This window comes from Onychostoma macrolepis, chromosome 01, assembly GCF_012432095.1.
Source record: "Onychostoma macrolepis isolate SWU-2019 chromosome 01, ASM1243209v1, whole genome shotgun sequence".
NCBI lineage: Eukaryota > Metazoa > Chordata > Actinopteri > Cypriniformes > Cyprinidae > Onychostoma > Onychostoma macrolepis.
The window spans coordinates 45,701,226-45,726,423 of record NC_081155.1 but is presented as its reverse complement, the minus strand read 5'-3'; the positions used below and the strand labels follow the sequence as shown (position 1 = coordinate 45,726,423).

Here is a 25,198-nt window from a genome sequence, read left to right as displayed (position 1 = left end):
TCCTTACTGTAGCTAGACAGAAAACAAATATTTTAAATGATTTCTCAGTAATCACAGGTTCAGAGATATGACTGTTTCTGATGTGTTTAGTCCACAGCTCTTCCGTATCGATCTGAAGTTAGTTAAAGCTTTAGGACATGATTCTGCAGTCCATCTTCAAGTTGTTTTGATGCGTTATGGATGAAGGCATCAAAGATTCACACACAACGTGTTAGAAATACAAAGAACCAGCAGAGATTGACATCCACCTTCATATTACGGTTCATGGAGCGAATACGTGGACTGACCCGCAGCGTAAACACCATCTGAAAGCATCTAAGTGTCTGTTAATGTACTGCAGACACCTGAGGCACTGATTGATTAAAAGAAAACTCTTAAATATGGGAAACCTTGAGTCAACATCAGCGCCCCGAACATCTTCAGAGGGTTTCATTGATTCTTATCAAAGAGAGAAATGCACAGAGCATCAAACACAAACGCAGAACTCATGTTCAGTGCTGAATGAAGCAAACAGGAATCAAACTTCAAAATGCTCACTTTTGCACGAATATTTAATGCCACATGAAGTTCAGCTCTAAACAAATATGTGTCTGGATTGTGATGTGAGAGAGGACAGCAGATGCACTTTTTCACTGGAGGAAGCGTTATTATGGATTATGGACTGCTGGATTTGTTTCAGCTTTTGTCTTCTCCAGATGTTAACTGATGGATTGGAGTGGTGTGGATTATTGTGATGTTTATATCAGCTGTTTGGACTCTCATTCTGACGGCACCCATTCACTGCAGAGCATCCATTGCTGAGACACTGATGCAATGATGCATTTCTCCAAGAAACAAACTCATCTACATCTCGGATGGTCTGAGAGTGAACACATTTTCATTTTTGAGCGAACTATTCCTTCACTGACTTCATATTAAAGGGAAGTCAATGGCTGCCGTCAACTGTTTGGAACCCAACATTCTTTAAAATATCTTCTTTTGTGCGCAACAGAAGAAAGAAACTCGTACAGATTTGGAACAACACTGTCCCTTTAAACACTGGCTAACCAATCAACAACAAACGAGAATGATTGGTTTTCACTGAGGTACTTTGAAAGTTGACATCTGAGGATGTAGCGCGTCTCTCATACTGTATCTTAATTTTAATCAATATTCAGCAACAGGTTTAATTGCTGGCACTTTTGTGCTTGTTATTTGTAGAGGTTTATGTGCATGTAACTCATACTCATGTAATCTGATGTGATTAGATTGTCAACATCAGTTATGAAAACACCAGTGATTAGATTAAGTAGATTAAGTCAACTTAAGAAGTCTAAAACTAATTAAAACTAGAAGTAAACCACCAAAAAGAGGTGGAGGTTTCACTACGGGAAATAAAAACAGACGCAGATCTATAACATCAATGCAAAGTTATTTTTTTAGTCTTTTTAATTACATTTACATTTAATCATTTAGCAGATGCTTTTATCCAAAGCGACTTACAAACGAGGATAATGGAAGCAATCAAAATCAACAAAAGAGCAATGATACGCAAGTGCTATAACAAGTCTCAGTTAGCTTAACACAATATACGTAGCAAGTTTTTATTATTATTTAATAAATAAAAAGAAAACAGATAGAATAGAAAAAGTATAGAGCAAGCTAGTGTTAGAGGCCTTTTTGCTTTTGTTAATTGTATAATAAATAAAAAGAAAGCAAATGGATAGAACACAAAAAGATTAGAAAAGCTAGTGTTTTTTTTTTTTAAAGTTAGTAAATGAATAGAGTGCAAGTCTAAAAGCGACAAGTTGGAATAATAGTAGAATTATAATAATAGTATTATTTTTAATAATACCATACTGAAAAAACTGCCTGCAATGATCTTCAACCAGCAAAACATTCATATGTGTACCGTAGCCCTATGAGTTATTTTTATTTCAGTTTTCAGTCCGTTAGTGCGATCCTGAACACTTTCTGTGAGAAATACCCTTTCTGCTGCTGCTGAGTTCCACTAACATTATCTGCCAATAGAGCGCCAAATGACTCACAAAAATGGCCCTGAGCGCCACTGAAGTGACTGTCCTGTATGAAGCATAGCCATCATACAATATTATATGGAGCCAAATGTCCATATCATCATATTCATGCCCACGCAGCGTTTTACAGCCACCGTCTGCTGACCTGAAAGCAGCGATCTGTTCCTGAACTAGTGAACCGCCTGCTGTCTGCTGCTGACTACAGGAGGAATATATGCACTTTCCCTCATATACTGAGACAGATTTCAACCTAAAATCTGTTTATTTATCCTTAGCATTCACTACCCAGTAGTATCCAGTATTATATAGTATTAAAATACTGATTGTAATATAATATTTCTGATAAAAATCACAATTTTTCAAAAAACCATTTGTATGTTTGAGGATCGTAGAACGTTTTGCTAAAATTGTGGTTTATCTGAAAGCATCATATGACTTCAGAACAGTGTTATGTGTCTGAATTAGATTTTATTTCTATATTTTCTGTTCTGAATCACAGACGCTCTCTAAACTAACACAATAACCATATTAAATCTCAGATCACTTCTTGCCAGCTGATCTCCTGATGAACAGCCGAAATCAAACTCTAATCAAAGAGTAGCAGCTGATTAAATCAGCTTTAATCAGCTTTAATGCAGTCAAACACAGGACAAATTCAGACCACGACTGAGACGTGAAATCAAGCCGCAGCATCATTCAACTCAAAGCAGGTAAAAACAAGACCTGCTTGAACATCAGACACACTGTTAAATACGCTCATTTGTTATAACAGATTTATATATTTATATTGAAAGTGTCCCAGTTCACTTGACATATTTTTCTTATACCAAAATATTTCCGGTCAATTTTAGTTGTTTGAACGTTACGAAGGAAAATGTAAAAGGTGCTAAAATACAGAATACAAATACAAAGCATCACTCAATAATTGATGAGCAGGTCGGGTCTAAAAAAGGAAAGACGTGTTATTTATTTGACCTAACGAGAGAAGACACAACCTGCCAAACAACATGATACTACACACACACACTCAGCAGTGTGTGTGTGTGTTTAGGTGAACTGACACAAAACCTGCCCAAGTCGTATTACACCTTTAAAATAAAAGAAGAAAATAAGAAATTATATATTGCATTACGAAAATTAAACCCATTTTAGGCTCATCTAAACGTATTATTATTATTATTTATTAATTAATTAACCCGAAATTCTCATTACTGTAATGCTAAACAATTACAATATTAATTAATTAAATTAAAATGAATAAAATATAAATATTTAATAAATATAATATTTAAATACTAAAAATATTTATACACAATAATTTTAGTAATACAATAATGAGAATCACATCTCCAAATTCCCATTGCTGTAATGTGGAAAAATACAAAATTAAATTCAATTAAATATTTAAATTGTACAAAATGTATATGGTAGTATTTGCTGTAATGTCTCATTTATGGGAATCCTTTAAAAAATACAAAAGTTTAGAGAGAGAAAAAATAAAAATAAAATTACTGATACAATAATGAGAATCACCATTTTACCCCAAATTCTTATTACAGTAATGGGGAAAATATGATATTAAACAATTTAATTAAATATTTATACAATATTTAAATGGTAAAGTAATTACACATAGTAGTATTTGCTGTACTGCTCGATTTATTAAATTATTAAAATCCTCAAAATGTATAAGATAATATCATTATAAAATTAATTAATTAAATTATATATCTATACAAATGGTTAAAATGATAAAGTAATAATTGCTTCACCGCCCAATTTATGTTAATAAAAAATTGCAATGCAACATTTTAGTAAAAAATAATAATACTACACACAATCACAATTTATCCCCAAATTATCATTACTGTAATAAGAAAAAGAAAAAAAATACAATATCAGCTTAATTTAATATTATTAAAATATTTACATTTTTAAGCATTTACACATAGTATAATTTGTTGTACTGCACAATTTTGGGTAATAATAATAATAATAATAATTTAAAAAAATCCTAAAACTAGCTAGCTTTGTTTCAGTTTAGCAAAATATAATGTCTTCCTTCTTTCTTTTGATTTTGAGGTGACATATATTGCATGAGATTCAGCTGTTTCTGATGTTCTGCTCTAAAGCGGCTGTGGCGTCTCATGAAGACAGATCAGCTCCTCAGACAGCATCAGCCAATCACACTGCAGCGCTTCTGATCTGACCTGATCTGATTGGCTGCAGGCGTCTCATCTCTACCTGATCCACCGTGACTTCACTGTTTTGATCAAACGTCCCTCAGATTATCGTATTGGTTTATGAGGACGGCAGGAATACGGATGAGGAAAGTTTTTAGCATCTCATGAGTGTTTAATAAATCATGCTGAAGTTCACACACTCACAGGATGAACTACAGTATGAAACAGTGCATTTTTTAGCATTGGGACATTATTATTATTATAATACTACTACTACTAATAATAAAAAAATGTATTACTGAAAAGAAAACAAACAAACAAACTTATTTCAGTTAGTTGCCAAGGGAACATTTCTAATTTTAATTTGGTTAAAGCACTAAAATTATTCAAACTAAAAATGTAATAAAAATAATAAAAACTAAATAGACGTGAAAAAAAAATACAAATGACAAAAACACAACAAAATTGCTAAAACAAACTAAAATAAAAAAAAATAAAAAATTCAAAATCTTAAATTACTCATTACAGTAATAAAGAACAAAATAAACATTTAGTAAATATTTATACAATATTTAAATTGCAAATGATTAATACTTAGTAGTATTTGTGGCACTGCCCAATTTATGAAAGAAAAAAAAAATACAATAATTGTAGTAAAAAAATACTGTAATTCAATAATGAAAATCACCATTTACCATAGAAATTTCATTACTGAAAAGGGGAAAAATTACAATATTAATTAAATTAAAGTAGTTACATTAATACAATATTTAAATGGTAAAGAATTTATACATAACATTATTTGCTGTACTACTAATTCATAAAGATTTTTACAACCATTTTTCACCATTTTTAGTAAAAAAAAATAAAATAAAAAATACTGTAATACAAAAATGAAAATCACCATCAAAAAATTCCATAAAAGTAAAACATTTTGATGGTGCTAAAACAGGCTTCATTTTTGCAAATTATAATGTCTTCATTATATTTTTAATATATAAAAAAATTATAATACAAATATAAAAATCAAACATGCTAAAACAAACTACTTGAAAATGAAAACAGAAAATATAAAAATAAAAACGAACTTAATATACGAATAAATACTAAAATAGCTTGTGAAGCTCCACTTGTACTGTAGGATGCATATCAGAAGGTCGCTCCCTATGTAGGGTTTATAACAGAGTATATGCCAAACGGGACACAGCCGAACTCTGGATAATAAAAGCGAGTGGATTCTGTACTAATTTGACAGGATTCAACCCTAGATCCAGATGTACCTGTGATGTCGGGTTTCTGCGGCGTGAGGAACTGGAAGAAGGTGGGCTCCGACAGGCCCTTGACGTTACGTGCCGTGATCTCCACGTTGTAGCGTGTGTTCCACTGCAGCGGCTGCAGCAGTGCGAAATCATTCACACCGGGAACCAGCTTTGTCATCCACTGCTCCTCTTTATCCTGCACACACACACACACGTTTGTTTCTGTGAATTGTGGGGACTTTCCATAGACTTCCATTACTTTTATACTGACCAAACGATATTTTCTATCCCTTAAACCTAAACCTACCCCTTACAGAAAACCTGTTTGCATCGTTACACTTTCAGATAAACATCATTTACTAGTTTTAGTCATTTTTTTCCCCTCGTGGGGACCGCAGGCCGGCCCCACAATGTCAAAAACTAAAAAGGTTTTACTATCCTTTTGGAGACATTTGGTCAGGCACACACACACACAGATACAGACAAGCACAGGCACAGACACACACACACACACACACACACACACACAGAGATACAGACAAGCACAGGCACAAACACAGGCACAGGCACACACACACACACACACACACACACACACACACACACACACACACACACACAGATACAGACACAGACACAGACACAGACACACAGATACAGACACAGACACAGACACAGACACAGACACACACACACACACACACACACACACACACACACACACACACACAGATACAGACAAGCACAGACACAGACACAGACACACACACACACACACACACACACACACACACACACACACACACACACACACACACACAGATACAGACAAGCACAGACACAGACACACACAGATACAGACAAGTACAGGCACAGACGCAGACACAGACACACACACACACACACACACACACACAGATACAGACAAGCACAGACACAGACACAGACACACACACACACACACACACACACACAGACAAGCACAGGCACAGACACAGACACACACACACACACGTTTAGCTATCTAAATGGGGACATCCCATAGGCGTAATGGTTTTTATACTGTACAAACTGTATGTGCTATTGCCCTACACCAACCCTACACCTAAACCTACCCCTTACAGGAAACTTTCTGCATTTTTACAATTTCAAAAAACCTTTGTTTACTTTATTTTTAAGCTGGTTTTACAAATGAGGACGTCCCCAAAGGGTGGTTTTTGGAGATTTTGTCAGGTTTAGCTCACTTTTGGGTACAAATTTGTCCCCAAAATATGGTTAAGTAGGTACACACACACACACACACAGACACACACACACACACACACACACACACACACACACACACACACACACACACACAGATACAGACAAACACAGACAGACACAGACACAGACACACACACACACACACACACACACAGATACAGACAAGCACAGACACAGACACACACACACACACACACACACACACACACACACACACACAGATACAGACAAGCACAGGCACATACACACACACACACACACACACACACACACACACACAGATACAGACAAGCACAGACACAGACACAGACACACACACACACACACACACACACACACACACACACACACACACACAGATACAGACAAGCACAGACACAGACACAGACACACACACACACACACACACACACACAGATACAGACAAGCACAGACAGACACACACACACACACACACACACACACACACACACACACACACACACATAGATACAGACAAGCACAGGCACAGACACAGACACACACAGATATAGACAAGCACAGGCACAGACACACACAGATACAGACAAGCACAGGCACAGACACAGACACAGACACACACACACACACACACACACACACAGATACAGACAAGCACAGGCACAGACACAGACACACACACAGATACAGACAAGCACAGGCACAGACACAGACACACACAGATACAGACAAGCACAGGCACAGACACAGACACAGACACAGACACACACACACACACACACACACACACACACACAGAGATACAGACAAGCACAGGCACACACACACACACACACACACACACACACACACACACACACACACAGATACAGACAAGCACAGATACAGACAAGCACAGGCACAGACAAGCACAGGCACACACACACACACACACACACACACACACAGAGATACAGACAAGCACAGGCACAGACACACACACACACACACACACACACAGATACAGACAAGCACAGATACAGACAAGCACAGGCACAGACAAGCACAGGCACACACACACACACACACACACAGAGATACAGACAAGCACAGGCACAGACACAGACACAGACACAGACACACACAGATACAGACAAGCACAGATACAGACAAGCACAGGCACAGACACAGACACAGACACACACACACACACACACACACACACTTCATTCATTCCCAGACTCATCTGCGTCTGCTTCTCACACAACGCAACACAGGACTTCAGAACACTGTTATTAGAGCATCACAGAAATACAGTACCATTAAAGCTTCTGTTAATATTTTAAATTAGATTTTATTTTTAGATTTTCTGTTTTCACTTTAATTTTAGTTAAAGTCAGTTTGTAGTAGTAATTTTGTCGTGCATTTTTTGTCAATAAAAAAAGTCTAGTTTTCAATCATTTAATCGAAAATGTTATTAAAAATAAATGAAATTCAGTTATAAATATTTCCATGACATATAAATATATATATACCGTATTGACCTGAATATAAGACGATGTTTTTTACTTGGAAATACATCTGAAAAAATGCGTTCGTCTTATATTCAGGTCTAGACTTTGACATGTCAGTAATAAACCCACAACAATAGGTGGCGCCAAAAACGCATAAAACGAGTGTGCCATGAAATACGTAATGTGTGTGTTGTAAAGATCACGGGTGAAAACAAAAGAAAAAGAAAAGCTTACAGCGGCACGAGTCGTGACTGTCATGTTAGTCTGATGGGACCAAACTTCCTCTGTAAGTGATTTTAAAACATAAGACCCAGATTTGAAGACTACAATAAGATTTCACTTCTACTGATAATAACATTGTGGTAGACTACTATGAGATGGATAGCCTAAATATTATTTAATTCAGATGGGCTTCCTGTTATTTTTATGGTATATCAAAAAGTGTATATTTTTAAATGTCATTGTTGGTACATTTTACCAGTATTTACTAAAACAGGAAAAATATGCAATATGAAAATAATTTAAGAAAAAATGTGTTTTACAGAGAAGAATCAAAACAAAACAAGATTTGGTTTTCAAAAAGCATTTTTCCAAAAGGTACATCTTGAAAAAGGGGGGTCGTCTTATATTCGGGTCAATACGGTGTGTATATTTCTTGATTATATGTTCACCACCATTCAAAAATCAGAGGTCAGTAAGTTTTTTATATTTTATTTTATTTATGTTAACATTAATTTAATTATTATTATTATTTTGATGATTTATTTTTAGTTTAGTTTTCAATACAATAACAAGGATCTTATTTGAATATTTATATATATTTATACATATATTTAAATACATATTGATACTTAAATATAAATACTCCCATTACTTAAAATAAAATATGTATATATGTATTGCATATTTATGAATTAATTGTACACTACCATTTAAAGGTTTAGGGTCAGTATTTATTATTTATACTTATTTTAATTCACCAAGAATTTGAATTTATATTTTTGTAGTTCACAATAATAACTCTGCTTGAAATGACTTGGAAATAGTGCCTTAATGGTGTTTTATTTTTATTTTTGGGTCTTCATTCTTCAAATGTTTGGATCGATATGAGGAAGATGAGAAAACAACGACAGGATTTTCATGTGGTCTCCATTAGTTCAGCAGTCTGATGGACCGCATCAAAAACAATATAAAATTAGACAATTAGAAAATGAACAAAAACTAAGAACAAGAAAGATCTAAAGGAGGAATAACGCATCGATGCAAAGGCAGAAAGTTTAGTCTCATCCTGACCTGAGATGTCTGGAAGTATCTTCTTCACTGCGGGAATCGCTGTATTTTAGTAAAGCACTTTAAAGAGATTTCATTTCCCATAAAGCTTTGCAGACTGAGCTTCAATCTCACACAAACACCTGCAACTTCAATGAGATTTCTCAAGTGATTGATGGAAACACATTTTCACTGTTTGACAGGGATAATAGCGTCCTTTAGTTTCTATTTTGTGTCTTTTAAAGTCAACCTGAAATTAAACCCATTTTACTCCCATAATATCTCATATATGTAGATTGAGGATTGATATTATTAATCGAGAACTGAGAAAAGTGGACTTTTCAGATGAAAAAGAAAGTTGTTTCGAGGTTAAGCAAGTTTACAGAAAACTAAAGACTCACAATAAGATGAGGAACATGAATTATGAGAGTCTGTTTTGATTTCATGTTGACTTTAAGGTCAAGCGTGTTCTGTTGATCTTCTGCGAGCAGCGGAATCTTTTATTTTACACACATCTCACCAGGACGGCCTTCAAAAGCTCTGGTAATGAACGCCAGCCTTGTTTCTCTCTGACACTTTCATCTGTAATGTTTTTCATCTAAAAACACTGAATCTCACTAAAATCACCAGGTGCATATTTCACTACAACATTTAAAAGACGAGGGGATGAATGTTTTGCTTGAAAATTTAGAATTTTTTAATGAGTTTTATCTTTTTAATCTCTTTTAAAAGAAATTTTACATTGTGAAATTAATTGCATTTCCCCCAAAATATTCACTAATGCAACAAAAAGATTTTATTTAATAATAATAATAATAATAAATTATATTCAATTCAACAAATATCACCATGGCATGTCACTGATATTTATTTATTTGCATTTATTAATTTTATTTACAAAACTGTTCCATATTTTGGTGTCAATATGATTTATTTTTTTAAAGAAATTAATATTTTTATTGAATAAGGATACATTAATTCACTAAGTATATCAAAAATATTTCACACAAAATACAATGGGGAAATTGTATGGAAAATGAGACAAACAAACAAAACAAATCATGTACTGTAAATTTTTATTTGGCCTTTTTTTTTTTTTTTTAATGTTTTTATATTGTGCTATCCGCCCAAAATTGTCATTACTGTAATACAAAGATAATAATAATCATAATATTATGAATAATAATAATTTACATTCAGTTCAATTAATATTTCCATGACTAATATTATTCATTATAGTTATTTACACAATTGTTCAATAGTTTGGTTTCAATAAGTTCTTTAAAAATATTTCATTCATTTTTTAAAGAAATGAATACATTAAATTGATCAAAATATTTCACAAAAAAAAAAAAAAAAAAAAAAAATATATATATATATATATATATATATACTGTGAATGATTATTTTGCATGAAAAAAAAAAAACCTTTTACATTGCGCAATTAATCACATTTCCCCAAAACTGTCATTACTGTAATACAAAGATAGATAGATAGATAGATTAGATAAATAAATAAATGCTATTCAGCATATCAGAATGATTTCTGAAGATCATGTGACACTGAAGACTGCAGTAATGATGCTGAAAATACAGCTGCGCATCACAGAAATAAATTACAGTTTAACACATATTCACATAGAAAACACTCACTCAACATTTAAATTGCAATGATATTTCAAAATTTTTACTGTATTTTTAATCAAATAAATGCAGCCTTGGTGAGCAGAAGAGACTTCTTATTTACTTATTGCATTACAATAATGATAATTTGTGGCTAAATGAGCTTAATCGTTTAAATAAATACTGTGGAAAAAATCTGAAAGGTCCTAAAATAGGCTTCCTTATCTGTGCTGTTTGAGATTCACCTGAGAGCAGGACGAAGCGCAGGTTAGTGTAGGTGTAAGTGTTAGTATTGAGCGCGGCGGACGCTTGGCTCTTTTTGTTCCTTATATCCGTGTAACGGAGAGCAAACTCACGGCGAATCGCCTCCCGCTGCTCCTCTGTGGAGAACGGAAGGACTTCAAAGCGTTTCTCTCGCGCGTCTGTATTCTTTACGCAAATGAGGCCACAGCGTGAGCGAGATCTCACCGCTTCGACCCGTCAGAAACATGCTAACTTCGGCTCAGATTTACACAATGTGTGCAAAAGTAGCAAGCGTTCCTTACATACAGTACAGACTCAACATGTAACAAACCTAACGTTTCTTTCTAACATCTGTGACATTAAATCACAAGTGTTGTTATTCTGCTTGCAGCTGCTTATATAAATGTTTGTTTATGATTTCACCTGACTGAGACTAAAATCCTCTTGTGGAAACAGAGAACACAACATTGCATTTACAATGAATTCATGCATGCAAACATTGCCTAAAGCAAACTGTGTTGTGTGAATCCCTGGCTTTACATTAGTTGACTATGCTGACGGTCAAAAGTCTGAAATAATTATAATTTCTAATGCTTTTGAAAAAAAAAAAACAACAACTGCAAAATAATCAAGGCTGCAAAATACAGTAAAAACAGTGAAATATTATTACTGTTTAAAATAGCTGTTTTCTTTGTGAATATTTGTTAAACTGTAATTTATTTCTGCAAATTTTCAGCATCATTACTCCAGTCTTCAGTGTCACATGATCCTTCAGAAATCATTCTAATATGCTGATTTTATTAGTTTTAGTAAAAGGTTATTTAAAAAAGTAATAATGTTTCACATTATCACTATTTCTACTGTATTTAGCTTGAATTATACATTGACACTTATTCATTTAGCAGACACTATTTATTAAATACTGATACTAATACATGATTTTAAAAACCCCCATAAATGATCTAACGATATTAGCAAAAACTCAAACATTTTTAGTTTACTGCAAGTGCTGTTATTGTTAACTAAAAATAAAAATGTATTATTATATAAATAAATTATATTAATTAATTTAAAATAACTTAAATATATATATATATATATATATATATATATATTAAAACCATTCATTAAATTAAATTAAAAATAAGAATTAAATGGAAAAACTAGCATTTCAAAGACTTAAATGAAAATTAGAAATGTCGCCTTAGCAACTAACTCAATAAATTAAAGCACTAAATTTACTAAAACCAAAACAAAAATTTAAGTTAAAAGGAAATATTTTAGTATTATTGAGATATTCATATAGTTTTTATATTTTTTATATTTTTATATTTTAATATTTTGAATCAGGTTTTATTTTTATATTTTCCATTTTATTTTAATTTTAGTCAAATTTGAATTAATTTTCACTTTTTTTTTTTTTTTTGTCCATCATTTTAAAATGAGAAATGTTGCTTTGGCAACTTGCATAAAAAATGAGTTATAACTTTTTTATATAATTTTTTTATCATTATATTTATTTCATTTCAGTTAATGTATATTGTGCGTACGCACCGTTTTATACTTGACGATGTACTCGACGATGGGCATCCCGCCGTCGTCCTGTTTGATCAGTCCGAGTCTGTAGGCCTTCCCAACACCTCTCTGACCGTGAACCGTCGGAGGACTCGGCTCGCCTGAGGAAACAAGACCGTCAGACACGACTCAACATCTGCCAGACTCTTCACACTGTAATCTAACGCTCACCGCAGGAGCGGGAACACTGAGATCTGAAGAACATGACAGTACAGGACAATCCCACACTCAGAAAAGTCTCGTTGTGCTTGACGCGAACCGAACCAAACGGCTTGAGAGTTTAGATACACTACCAGTCAAAAGTTATTGAACAGTAAGATTTTTCATATTTTTTAAAGAATTCTCTTCTGCTCACCAAGCCTGCATTTATTTGATCCAAAGTATTTTCTATTTGAATATATTTTAAAATGTAATTTATTTCTGTGATTTCAAAGCTGCATTTTTAGCATCATTACTCCAGTCACGTGATCAGAAATCATTCTAATATGCTGATTTGCTGGTCAAAAAACATTTATTATTATTATTATTATTATGTTGAAAACAGCTGAGCAGAATTTTTTTCAGGTCTCTTTGATGAATAGAAAGTTCAGAAGAACAGCATTTATCTGAAATAGAAATCTTTTGTAACATTATAAATGTCTTTATCATCACTTTTGATCAATTTAAAGCATCCTTGCTAATTAAAAGTATTAATTTCTATAATTTCTTTCCAAAAAACAAAACAAAAAAACAATTATACTGACTCCAAGCTTTTGAATGGTACAGTGTATAATGTTACAAAATCTTTTTATTTTAGATAAACACGGATCTTTCTGTTCATCAAAGAATCCTGAAAAAAATGTACTGTTTTAAATATTGATGATAATGTTTCTTGAGCAGCATATTAGAATGATTTCTGAAGATCATGTGACACTGAAGACTGCAGTAATGATGCTGAAAATACAGCTGCGCATCACAGAAATAAATTACATTTTTAAATATATTCAAATAGAAAACAGCTGTTTTAAATAGTAAAAATATTTCACAATATTACAGTTTTTACTGTATTTTGGATCAAATAAATGCAGGCTTGGTGAGCAGAAGAGAATTCTTTAAAAACATAAAAAATCCAGCGTGTGTCCAGCTGAAAGTGAGCGGAGAGGAGAGAGATGGAGAAAGACTCACGGATGGGTAACGTCTGGAAGGTTTCCGTGTGGCTGAAGTCCCCCTGACCCTTTCCGTTGACGGCCGCCACGCGCACCTCATACGTCGTGTTGGGCTCCAGGTTTGCCAGAACCACTGAGACACCGGAGAGAGACCGAAGAAAGAAAGAATAAACTCCCTTATATTTGAGCTGCTTCTAAATGCTAATACGACTCACACACAGCGGCGGCCAAAATGATTATAACACTAGTATCTTCAGCAGCTAAAAATAGTTTGCTGTAGTGTGTCAGGAGGAAATATCAGTTTACATTTCCAAACATTCATTTAGCCATTAACTGTAATAATCCAGAGAGATTTTTGAGATGTGATCTGATCATCATCAGTCTGTCTGGAGTGACATGAAGAACAGAACAAACTGAGACAGACTAAATCCAATTCTTGAAGCGTCTTGGAGACACAGTTGTCTTAAAACCATTTTTTAGCTGGTCAAAATACTAGTGTTCTAATCATTTTGGCCACCACTGTAATTGCTTTAATAATTCATTTAAACTAAGCATCACATTTACTGTAAATATTGGGTGTAAAATGCGAGGAAAAATGACAAGAATACATAACAAAAATACTTTAACTTAAAATAAAATTAAAATGAAAACTGAAAATATAAAAATAAAAGTTAATTCAGAATATTAATACTTTAACACTTTAATAGTATACAACATAATATTTGCAGTAAATACTAGATGTAAAATGTGAGGTTATTTTCAATTTTAGAGATTTATCTTGCATTTTACATGATTGAATATTGTTAATTAATTAATTAAAACTAAAACTATATAAAAAAAATATTTTATTGACGTTAAGCTGAAATAAAATAAAATCTAAATATTACATGAAAAGATTAAAGAAAAAAACCCCTGAAACGAACATTTGAAATACTGCTTTATGAACTAACTGAAATTAAATGATTTTAAACAGAAGCACTAAAATTACTAAATCTGGATTAAAAATAAATTAAAGTTAATGTAAAGATATACAAAAAAAAAAAAAAACAATATTAAAAATGACAAACACACATAACAAATGTAAAAACATTGTTTTCATTCAAATTAAATATAAATATTAGATGAAAAAGATTAGAAATGTTGCATTTGCAACAAGCTATAGAAGCTATAGCAACAAAATATAGAAATATTTAGAAAAGAAAAATAATATATATATATATATATATAAAAGCTAATTCAGAATATTAACAAACATTTTAATAGTTTATAAATAATAAAAACGCTGGTAAATCTGGTTGCTCAAGGATGTCTCGCTGATTTATCAGGTTGGTTTTTAATGCTAAATTCTCATCAAGAGGCTGTAATAATTCTGACATCGTTCAATATATCTACCACTGACTATGTATTTTACATTAAAGCACTACTTTAGCAAATCTAAGACCTTGGCCAGTGATTGCAGTCATTCATTTACATGAGAAAGCACTAATAAAAATGAAGCGGCTCAATGAGCGCGCTTATTGTACTTAGTCAAAGAACATTGAGTTCTTAATTAAAAATCCACAAAGAGTATGTGGATGTAATTGAAGTAATTATGCTCTAAATTTGAGTTTGAGACCATAACAAGGACGTTTTAGACTGCCGTCTCATTGAATTTCCCTTGTTGGTCTGATCTTGAACTCATTGTTTTCCATTTTCTGCGATGCATGAAGCTCTGCGGGACTGAGACGCAGAGTTGAGGAACTACATGCACTTGAAAGTTTTTTATTTGTTATTAGTGTTTTACATCACACTTTGCATTAAGCCTTTAAATAATGCTTATAGTGCTAAGAAAATTCTTGGCCGCAAGTAAAGCAGTTTAATGAACAAACAGCTTGAAGTCATTATCGCTGCTGCAAGTGCAAATGTGTTTAGATGCTCCAAACCTAATGGAAATGACTGTCGACACATCCTGATCCTGCAAAAACACTCACGTTGAGACGTGATAATGGCTTTTAGGAAAAATATAAGATGGTAAACATGCCCTTCTTTTGGCTTAATGCTGTTTTTACTTGCAAAGCTTTGCACTTTTGCTCTGAGGATAGAAACATCTCACACGAGATCTGTTTAATATAAATATATTTCAGTTTCTTGTGTCTTAAATTCTATTCTGAATCACATAAATGCTTCAACAATTTCTAAATGAAAGCAAGCATCATATATACAGTAAATACTGAACTGAGTTTCAACTTAAATACTAAAATGACTGAAATTTAAATAAAAATAAATAAAAGCTAAAATGAAAAAAAAAAAAAAAAAATGACAAAAGCACATGGCAAAAATTACTAAAATTTCAAAATTCTAAATTCATGCTAGTTTATGTTGGTTAATTCCATGCTATGGTTATTTAAAACTAAAATTAAAAAAAAATGTTGCTTGAAATGAAGCTGAAATCAAAATCAATGTAAATATTAGATGAACAGCTTAACCTTAAATAATAATAATAATTTAAAAATAAAAATAAAAAATCAGGCTTGGCAACTAATTGAAATAAGTGCACTGAAACTAAAACAAAATAAATTAAAGTTAAACAAACAGAAATATTAAATAATAAAAATGACAAAAGCATGAAACAAAAATGACCTGAACCTAAGCTAAAATTAAAATGAAAACTGAAAATATAAAAATGAAAATCTGAAATAAGCTAAATATTTGATTAAATATTAAATGAAAACAAAAACAAAAATGTTGCCTTGGCAACTAACCAAAATGAAGTATGTTTCAGCTCAAAAAAATTCTAAAACTGAAATAAAGATAAATTAACCCGAAACAGAATATATATACGCACATACATACAGATTAATTTCATTTACTTTAACTACAATTAGAATAAAATTAAAAGTTGACATACAAATCATGAAAAACACAAGCCATTTGTCATAAAGAAGCTAACAATATTAGCAATAAAACAATAATGTCAGCAGTTTAATGTCTATTGAAAAGTCTAAGTTCTATGTTAGTTAGTGCTGGTGCTATTTTTAACAAAAATGAAAATGATTAAAAATAGTTTTCATTCATTGAAAAAAAAGTTGAAGTACAATTAAAAATAAAATAATTAAACATATGTGAAAAAAAAATACACTAAACAAAAAACAAAATTAGAAACGTTGCCTAACTGAAATGAGATGTTTAAACTTAAGTACTAAAATGACTAAAACTGAAATAAAAATAAATTGAAGCTAAATAGAAATATTTTCAAAAAACAATAAAATGACAGAAAGCACATTGCAAAAATAACTAAAGTTCATGGAAAACATAGAATTAAATTCTTACTAAATACTTTAATAGTATATAAATAGTATATGTGACCCTGGAGCACAAAAGCAGTCGTAAGCAGCACAGCTATATTTATAGCAACATTGTATGGGTCAAAATTATCCATTTTTCTTTTATGCCAAAAATCATTAGGACATTAAGATCATGTTCCATGAAGATATTTTGTAAATGTCCTACCGTAAATATATCAAAACTTCATTTTTGATTAGTAATATGCATTGCTAAGAACTTCATTTGAACAACTTTAAAGGTGATTTTCTCAATATTTAGATTTTTTTGCACCCTCAGATTCCAGATTTACAAATAGTTGTATCTCAGACAAATATTGTCCGATCCTAACAAACCATACATCAATGGAAAGATTATTTATTCAGATGGTGTATAAGTCCATCTTATTCAGCTTTCAGATGGTGTATAAGTCTCCCCTTATGACTGGTTTTGTGGTCAAGGGTCACATATAATATAAGAGTAACTATAAATGTAACAGTGAGTGTGACGAGTGGCTCACTCTGAACTGCGTGTGATCTGACGGTCCTCCAGTCCTGTGCGCTCGTGTCCCTGTAGTGGATGATGTAGTAGCTGATGGGGACGCCGCCGTGAGAGTCGGGCTTCATGAAGGAGACGGTGGCGAGACGTTGGGAGACGGCGGTGAGGCGAACGGAGTACGGGTGCGACGGGACGTCTGTGAAGAAACACAAACATGACGATGCTTTTGTGAATATTTGCATGAGAAGCAACTCTTTAATGGGTGAAGGTCACATTTCAATTCAAAAACAAACATTTTAGTGCTTAATACACTAAAAAAAGTCACAACTAAAGTATTTTATTCTGATCATCGACTACACTTCAGCGGTTTATCTGTATTATAGATGTAAACTGTGTGACCGGCAGCTTCATTCATTTTATGTGAAATAAAGAGTCCGACAGACTTTTCATCCTGTGATAAAGCGCAGCTGAGAAATAAACAGATGACAGAGCATCAGATAAACTGCGGACTGGAGGAACTCCGAATGCATCATCATTTGTGCTGCTGCCGTGTTAGTGAGTGACGAGAGCGAAGAGCCATCGCTCAACAGGAAGCAGGCCGCAGCTCAACTTCCTGTTGAAGAAGAATCACTCTGGTGATGAAAGGCATTCGTCACTGTAAGAGCAAACACTTCAAACTCTGCTGTAAGGCCATTTCTGCCATCTTTAAAGTGTGTGTTTAATCTACAACGAGTTTTCTGGCTTCAAAATGAAACTGTTAAAATATACACTACTGCTCAAAAGTCTCTTCTGCTCATCAAGGCTGCATTTATTTGATCTAAAAATACTGAAATATTATTACAATATTACAACAGCAGTTTTATGTGAATATGTGTTAAACTGTAATTTATTTCTGTGATGCAGCTGTATTTTCAGCATCATTACTGCAGTCTTCAGTGTCACATGATCTTCAGAAATCATTCTAATATGATGATTTACTGCTCGAGAAACATTTCTGATTATTATCAATGTTGAAAACAGTCGTGCTGCACAATATTTTTGTGGAAACTGTGATACATTTAATTTTTCAGGATTCACAGATGAATAGAAAGTTCAAAAGAACAGCATTTATTTGAAACAGAAATCTTTTGTAACACTGTAACAAATAAATTACATTTTAACATAGATTCACATAGAAAACAGATATTGTGAAAATATTTCACCATTTTTACTGTATTTTTTAAAATAAATGCAGTCCTGATGACTTGACTTCCTTCAGTAACATTAAAAAAATGTTAATTATTAAAAACTTTTGGAAATGTAGTTTACATAAAAGCAGTGATTTGTAATGTGTCTTTACCCACTGAAATGTTCAAAATATGCACATTATTCATCACTGGATTAAATATTCATACATTTGCATATTAGCATATATAAAAAGTGACACAGACCTGAAAGAAAACATCCCAACTGTTATGTGATCAACAACTCTGCGGTTGGTAACTGGCAGCATTTTGTTTATTTAACAAAATATTTAAAAAAAAAACACTCTGTGCATGTAAATGAAGATGTTTTTGCCCTTTTTAAGATGAAAAGGCCCACAAAATGTCAAAGATAAATTAATTTCAAAAGCTCCCCGGCAATTAACAGAAATATCACATATGAAGCAATGGATAAAAGTAGAGATATTTCATTTGCTACACGAGCAAAATGTCACTTTCAGAGAATGGCATTTAAAATATATAAAAGAGGTATAAAATTGATATCTAAAAACATTTCTAAATCTTTTTTAATATTTGTTTTTAATATTTGCACTCCATACCTTCTGGATGGCATGTTATTTTATGTCTTGAATGCAGGATTTATGTGCGTGCATGTTTTTGTGTGCGTGTGTGTGTGCGTGCGTGTGTGTGTGTGTGTGTGTGTGTGTGCGTGAGTGTGTGTGTGTGTGTGTGTGTGTGCGTGTGTATTCTCTCGGGCTGGATGAAGTCCTCTCTGAAGTGAACTGCAGCTCTTCATGGCATATTAAGCAGCTCTACAGTAAATGGGACAGTACTCTGGTATATTAGCGAGCTCTCTAGTAAATCACGCGGCACTACACAAGATTAGCTTCAGTTAAATTAGCAGTGGCCAGATGGGAAGGACATACTGTTATGGAAAATTTCAATAATACATCAGGGCACTGCACATGACAACAGGTTTAAATCAAACACAAACCAGTTTCTCGGGTCGACATTTTACCTTGCCTCCAATCAAATGCACTCTGATATTATATTGACTATATATAGAGTTGATTTCAAGAACGGAGAAAATAAGATCTAGAAACATCCTTAGAGTCAACATGAAATGCTTACAAACAGTACGTAATAACCCGGGTGACAAATTTACGTTAGAAAAACGCTGTGGGAAACTTGTTTTGAAATGTTTCTAAAACGTTAAAATGGCTAGTTTTCTTTTTCTTTCTTTCACAGTTAAAATATTGGTGAAACTATATGCTAACCAGCACCTTTTGTTTTGGAAGTTTTTTTTTTTTTTTTTTTTTTAATTATTAATTAGTTTCACCAGAAAGACTTCCCTGGTCAAACTGCTTCACCAGAAAGATCATGCAAAATTAATAAAACAAACAAACAAACAAACAAGGTGAAAACACACAGCTAAAATATCAACTGGAAATAAAATGAAAATGGAAAACACACACACACACACACACACTAGGGCTGTCGAAATTAATCATTGCATTGCGGACGTAGACGATTCTGCATCAATGCAGTAATAGACCATAATCGATTATCGCCTATGACGTCATTCGCATACGGCTTGTCACAAGAGTATTAAAAATGCACTCTCTATTTTAAAATCTGTGCTTGGCTTTTTCCCGCCTGTGGCACGCTAGAGACAATCGCGGCGGGCTTCATTGCACAGAATATGCGCTGAGAGACATGTGCACATTGCTAGTGCTTCCACTCGCTGTTATTTTAGTCTTTTACTTTAGATACGCTTTCATTTCTGCCGTTTGGAACGCAGTACGTAATAGATGCACGAAACTCACGTACTGACAGACCTTCGCGTGCGCTTTGTGTTTGTTTGTCCTGAAGCTCGCGGCTGCGGTTAAATGCACTTGCATCTACTTTTATGATACGAAATTGATGTAAACAGCTAAACACTGTCAGTGTGTTCTCAGAACAGGACAAAACATCTGATATGTGGAAATAGATCTGTGCATTATTGTGAATGCAGTCTATTAAAGCTGCCAGTGGCTATGGTCTCATCAGGAAAATCAAATGGCAAAAGTGCTGAGGAAAAAAGAAAAAAAACATAACTATGATTATCTGTAAAATAAGTGCTTTTTGTTTATCACTTTTAATTGTCTTTTCCCCTCTTTATTACTTTATATGTGCTTGTATGTTTTGAAGCTATATTTACTTTTAATTCTTAAAAATAAATTATTAATATATTAATATTACATACATTAATAAAGCATAATTATTTTAAAACGTAGCTTGCTTATATAATTTAATAAAAATACACAAAATAAATTTGATATAATCGTGATGCATCGTGAAATCTAATTGAATCGAATCGTTGACATGACAATCGTAATCGAATTGAATCGTGAAACCAGTGCCGATTCACACCCCCAACACACACACACACACACACAACAATTAAAAAATAGAAAAATAAATCCTAATTCAAAATATTACTACAATAGTATCTCAAAATAAAAATAAAACAAAAAATGTTTCTACTAATTCTATTTTCACCCAAATTGTAACATTATTTGAACATTTATTTTTAATATTCTAAGAACTCTGAAATGTTAAATTTTCTCATGGTAATTATAATGTTATTTAAAGGTTACATAAGCATTTCTTACAGCATTCAACTAACTTTATTTATTATCAAAATATAACGTCACTTAAATGTTTATTTTTTAAATTCTAAGAATGTTAAAATGTGCAGTTTTCTTGTCGTGATTATAATGTTTCTTAGAACGTTCATCAAGTTAAAATAACATCATAAATACAATCCCAGAATGCTGATCTAATAACATTTTATCTCAATGTTATGAGAATGTATATCAAATATTAATAATGTTATACAAACGTTCCATAAACATTAAGAATGTTTTGTCCTGACATATATATAGACACATAAGTAGTGATCGTTTCACAGTCAGAAAACAAATCCGAATATATAGAGTTCTGTTGGTGGATATCTAGTTTACTTCCTACTACGTTCTTCAAACAAAACTGTAAATATCTTTCAAAGACCAGGATTAAAAATGAAAAAAGTGTATTTTGATCAGGAGACTGGTAAACACAGACCTGCCTGTGCTAATATAAACTCCTGGTATCGAGCGCCGATGTTGTTTCTGGCTGTGCAGTTGTAGCGTCCAAAATCCCTGTCGGACACCGGAGTGACCTGTGGATCAACACAAACCAGAGGTGAGGAGAATGAGAGATGAGCGCGAGAATATGGCAAGGGATTTTTTAAATAGTGAAACTATCTGCTAACCAGCACCTTTTGTATTGGATGTTTTTTTTTATTAATTAGTTTCACCAGAAAGACTTTCCTGGTCAACCTGCGTCACCAGAAAGATCATGCAAAAATTAATAAAAACTACACGCATATGTTTCAAACAAACACACAACTAAAACTTTACCTGGAATTAAAATGAAAATGGAAAATATATTAAAAAACAGTTTAAAAACTACATAGATATATTTTAAATAAATAAATAAATACATACATAAATAAAATAAACAAATATAAAAAAATTAAATATAAATAAATGAATATATAAAATACATAACTATAACTTTAACTAAAATATAATAAAAATGTCAAATCTAAAAATAAAACCTGAAAAATAAAATTCAAATTCAAAATGTTAATAAAAAACTACAATAGTATCTCAATGATACTAAAATAAAACTGGTCCTAAACCAGCACCAAACTAGAACTAAACACTTGAAGCGAACTCTTCACAAGACACTTACGTTTTTAGCTACACAAGCTCAATTTTACACATGAATTAACTCAATTTTATGCATTTTAATTTTAAATGCATCATATTAAGTCAATTAATAAGCAATAAAGCAGCATAAACCACCTTTTACGGTTAGTTAGTTATTTAGTTTTTCAGGTCAGCTACTGTCATGGCTGAGCAAAGCAGTTTGAACAGAATTCAAAAGTAATGTGCAATGTGAATAGAGTACTAAAACCTCTAGAAGCGATCGGCCGTCTGCGCTGTGAATGCGGATGTTGCTGGTTCCTTGACTGGAGATGGTGAAGCGATCTCGTCTCCACAGCATGGTCGCCGGAGGGTTGGACTTCACATCACAGCTGATGTTCACCGGGTTTCCCTCCCATGAGTAGAAGATGGTTTGATTGGTCTGGAACTTCGGCGCATCTGGTGAAAGAAAAATAGAGACTGAGCAAAATAAAAACTGGAGGTTGGCAATGTTATCCTAATGAACGAAATGTCGACAAAAGAATTTAAAGCAATAAAAACAGGTTTTTGGACTATGTTAGAAGGTAGGATATACATATGAAAGATGCTGCATTATTTGTCTACCAGATAATACCTGTATGACAAGATGAATGCAGTGTCTTAAAATCCTGTAAAAGCTAAGGACATTAAATGAAAATAGTTTGCAGTGTTTTACAAATAACTGATACATATGCATAAAAAACATGTTTCTTTCTGCACTGCAAGTCGCGATGGCTGGCGTTGTTCATTGGTCAGGCATCGACCAATAAAATGCCTTCATTCGCATCACAGCCCCGCCCCCGGCTCGGCTCTCTCACGTCTGCATTTACAAGCGCACGAGTTTTGCAACAGGAATACCGCAAAAGGAGTAGCAAAAGTCAAAGTGCTAGGATTTAAAGTTGTACTGCCAGATCTGAGAGTTTGTACAGCGAAACTAAAGTAAAGTGCAAAAGTAAATATGTCGTACACATTTGTGTTTGTCATTTTGTTTATGTGAATGTCATTTTACACATTTGTAGATATTAATTTGCAACTTCAAATTCAAAACATGGGTGTTTTGATTATTGTCTGTGTGCAAATTGAAAGATTCAGCTTTTCAGATCAGAGCTGTGCGTGTAAATTTCAACTTACAAATACAAATATTAATATGACAAGTTCTCACATTTAAATCGGAAACTTCTCGAGTTTTGCTACTGATTTACCTTCATACTTTGTCGCCATCTCTGTTTGAAAACCTGGAATTGCAACTCTGTGTGGAATTATCTTCCGCGCATGGGGTTGTACTCCGGCACGGCTCCAGCGCGGCTGATCTAATGTCTTGAGGTGAATGTGTGGCAGTCAGTCACCACACTGGTGTGAATCCTATACTTAGGAATCACAGATTCTAGCCTACGTCTTGGAATATATGACCCAAATGAGAATTTTCACCTTATATTGCCATCTGAACAAGTAAGTAACAAGTCTGCCATGTTTGTTCTGACCAACTGAGGAAAAAAGCATTACAATAAATCGCACTACCAACGGTGATTAAATCTAACGATCGGTTAGCTCATATCACATCTAAGCGTGCAAATTATTATTATTGTTATACTTTATTCTCAAATTATTAATGTTAACAACATCAGCATTGCGTGACAATGAATGAGTATAGTATATTATTCATATTAAGAAATTCTTTTAGCAAGCTATGCTCCCTTCGAACTGGTTCTCTTTAAAATACAAATCTTGTGTAATCCCAGGCTATTTGTAATCAGAAGCACATTTAAAACTGGAATATAATTTAATTTCATTCAGACACATAATCCTTTCTGGATTACAATCCGCCATCAAAATGATACATTTAATTATTCTAGCTGCTGTGAGAAAAGGCTATAAACGATCCGCCACCTGCAGGATCCTCACATGCAGTAGCCTAGTAGCTGGGAAAACGTCTTTATGTTTACAGACGTGACGTAATGACGCAGTGCCATGCTTGAATTTCCTGCGAAAACCTACCCGTACCACTCAAATTAGAAAACATTATTATATGCTAACCGTTGTGAATCGGGCTAAAGTAAGGTGATAGTTCTGAACACTGGCTGGTTATGTACTTGCTGAAATATTGATTTCGGATCATTTTTAACCCAAAAAAAGTTACGGACTGCAGCTTTAAATAAAAATGAATAAAAACTATATAGACATAAATAATAAAAATGGCAAAAACACAATAACTTACTAAATTACTAAAACATTAAATTAAAATAAAAAAATGGAAATAATGAAACAAAACGTTAAAAATATGATAATATTAAAATAACACCAGCCTGAACGACTTGAATTTCTTTCCATGCACTGTGGAATGTTGATGTGAATCATGCACATAAAACAGCCTTTAG

General features: G+C 33.1%; 1 protein-coding gene across 11 annotated transcripts in view; it reads right to left on the bottom strand.

The window, feature by feature from the left end:
* Positions 1 to 25,198, bottom strand: part of zgc:152904 (uncharacterized protein LOC767777 homolog) — a 297,739-nt gene that overhangs the window by 20,740 nt on the left and 251,801 nt on the right. For all 11 annotated transcript variants that reach the window (XR_009271358.1, XM_058776316.1, XM_058776298.1 and 8 more), the window contains 6 exons: positions 23,056 to 23,243; positions 22,156 to 22,252; positions 17,871 to 18,044; positions 14,070 to 14,183; positions 12,885 to 13,006; positions 5,479 to 5,653 (listed from right to left, as the gene is read on the bottom strand). Coding sequence is in view for 10 of the 11 variants with exons in the window: in XM_058776316.1 (XP_058632299.1) it covers positions 5,479 to 5,653; positions 12,885 to 13,006; positions 14,070 to 14,183; positions 17,871 to 18,044; positions 22,156 to 22,252; positions 23,056 to 23,243 (870 nt within the window). In the remaining variant the exon portion in view is untranslated. The remainder of the gene's footprint in view (positions 1 to 5,478; positions 5,654 to 12,884; positions 13,007 to 14,069; positions 14,184 to 17,870; positions 18,045 to 22,155; positions 22,253 to 23,055; positions 23,244 to 25,198) is intronic.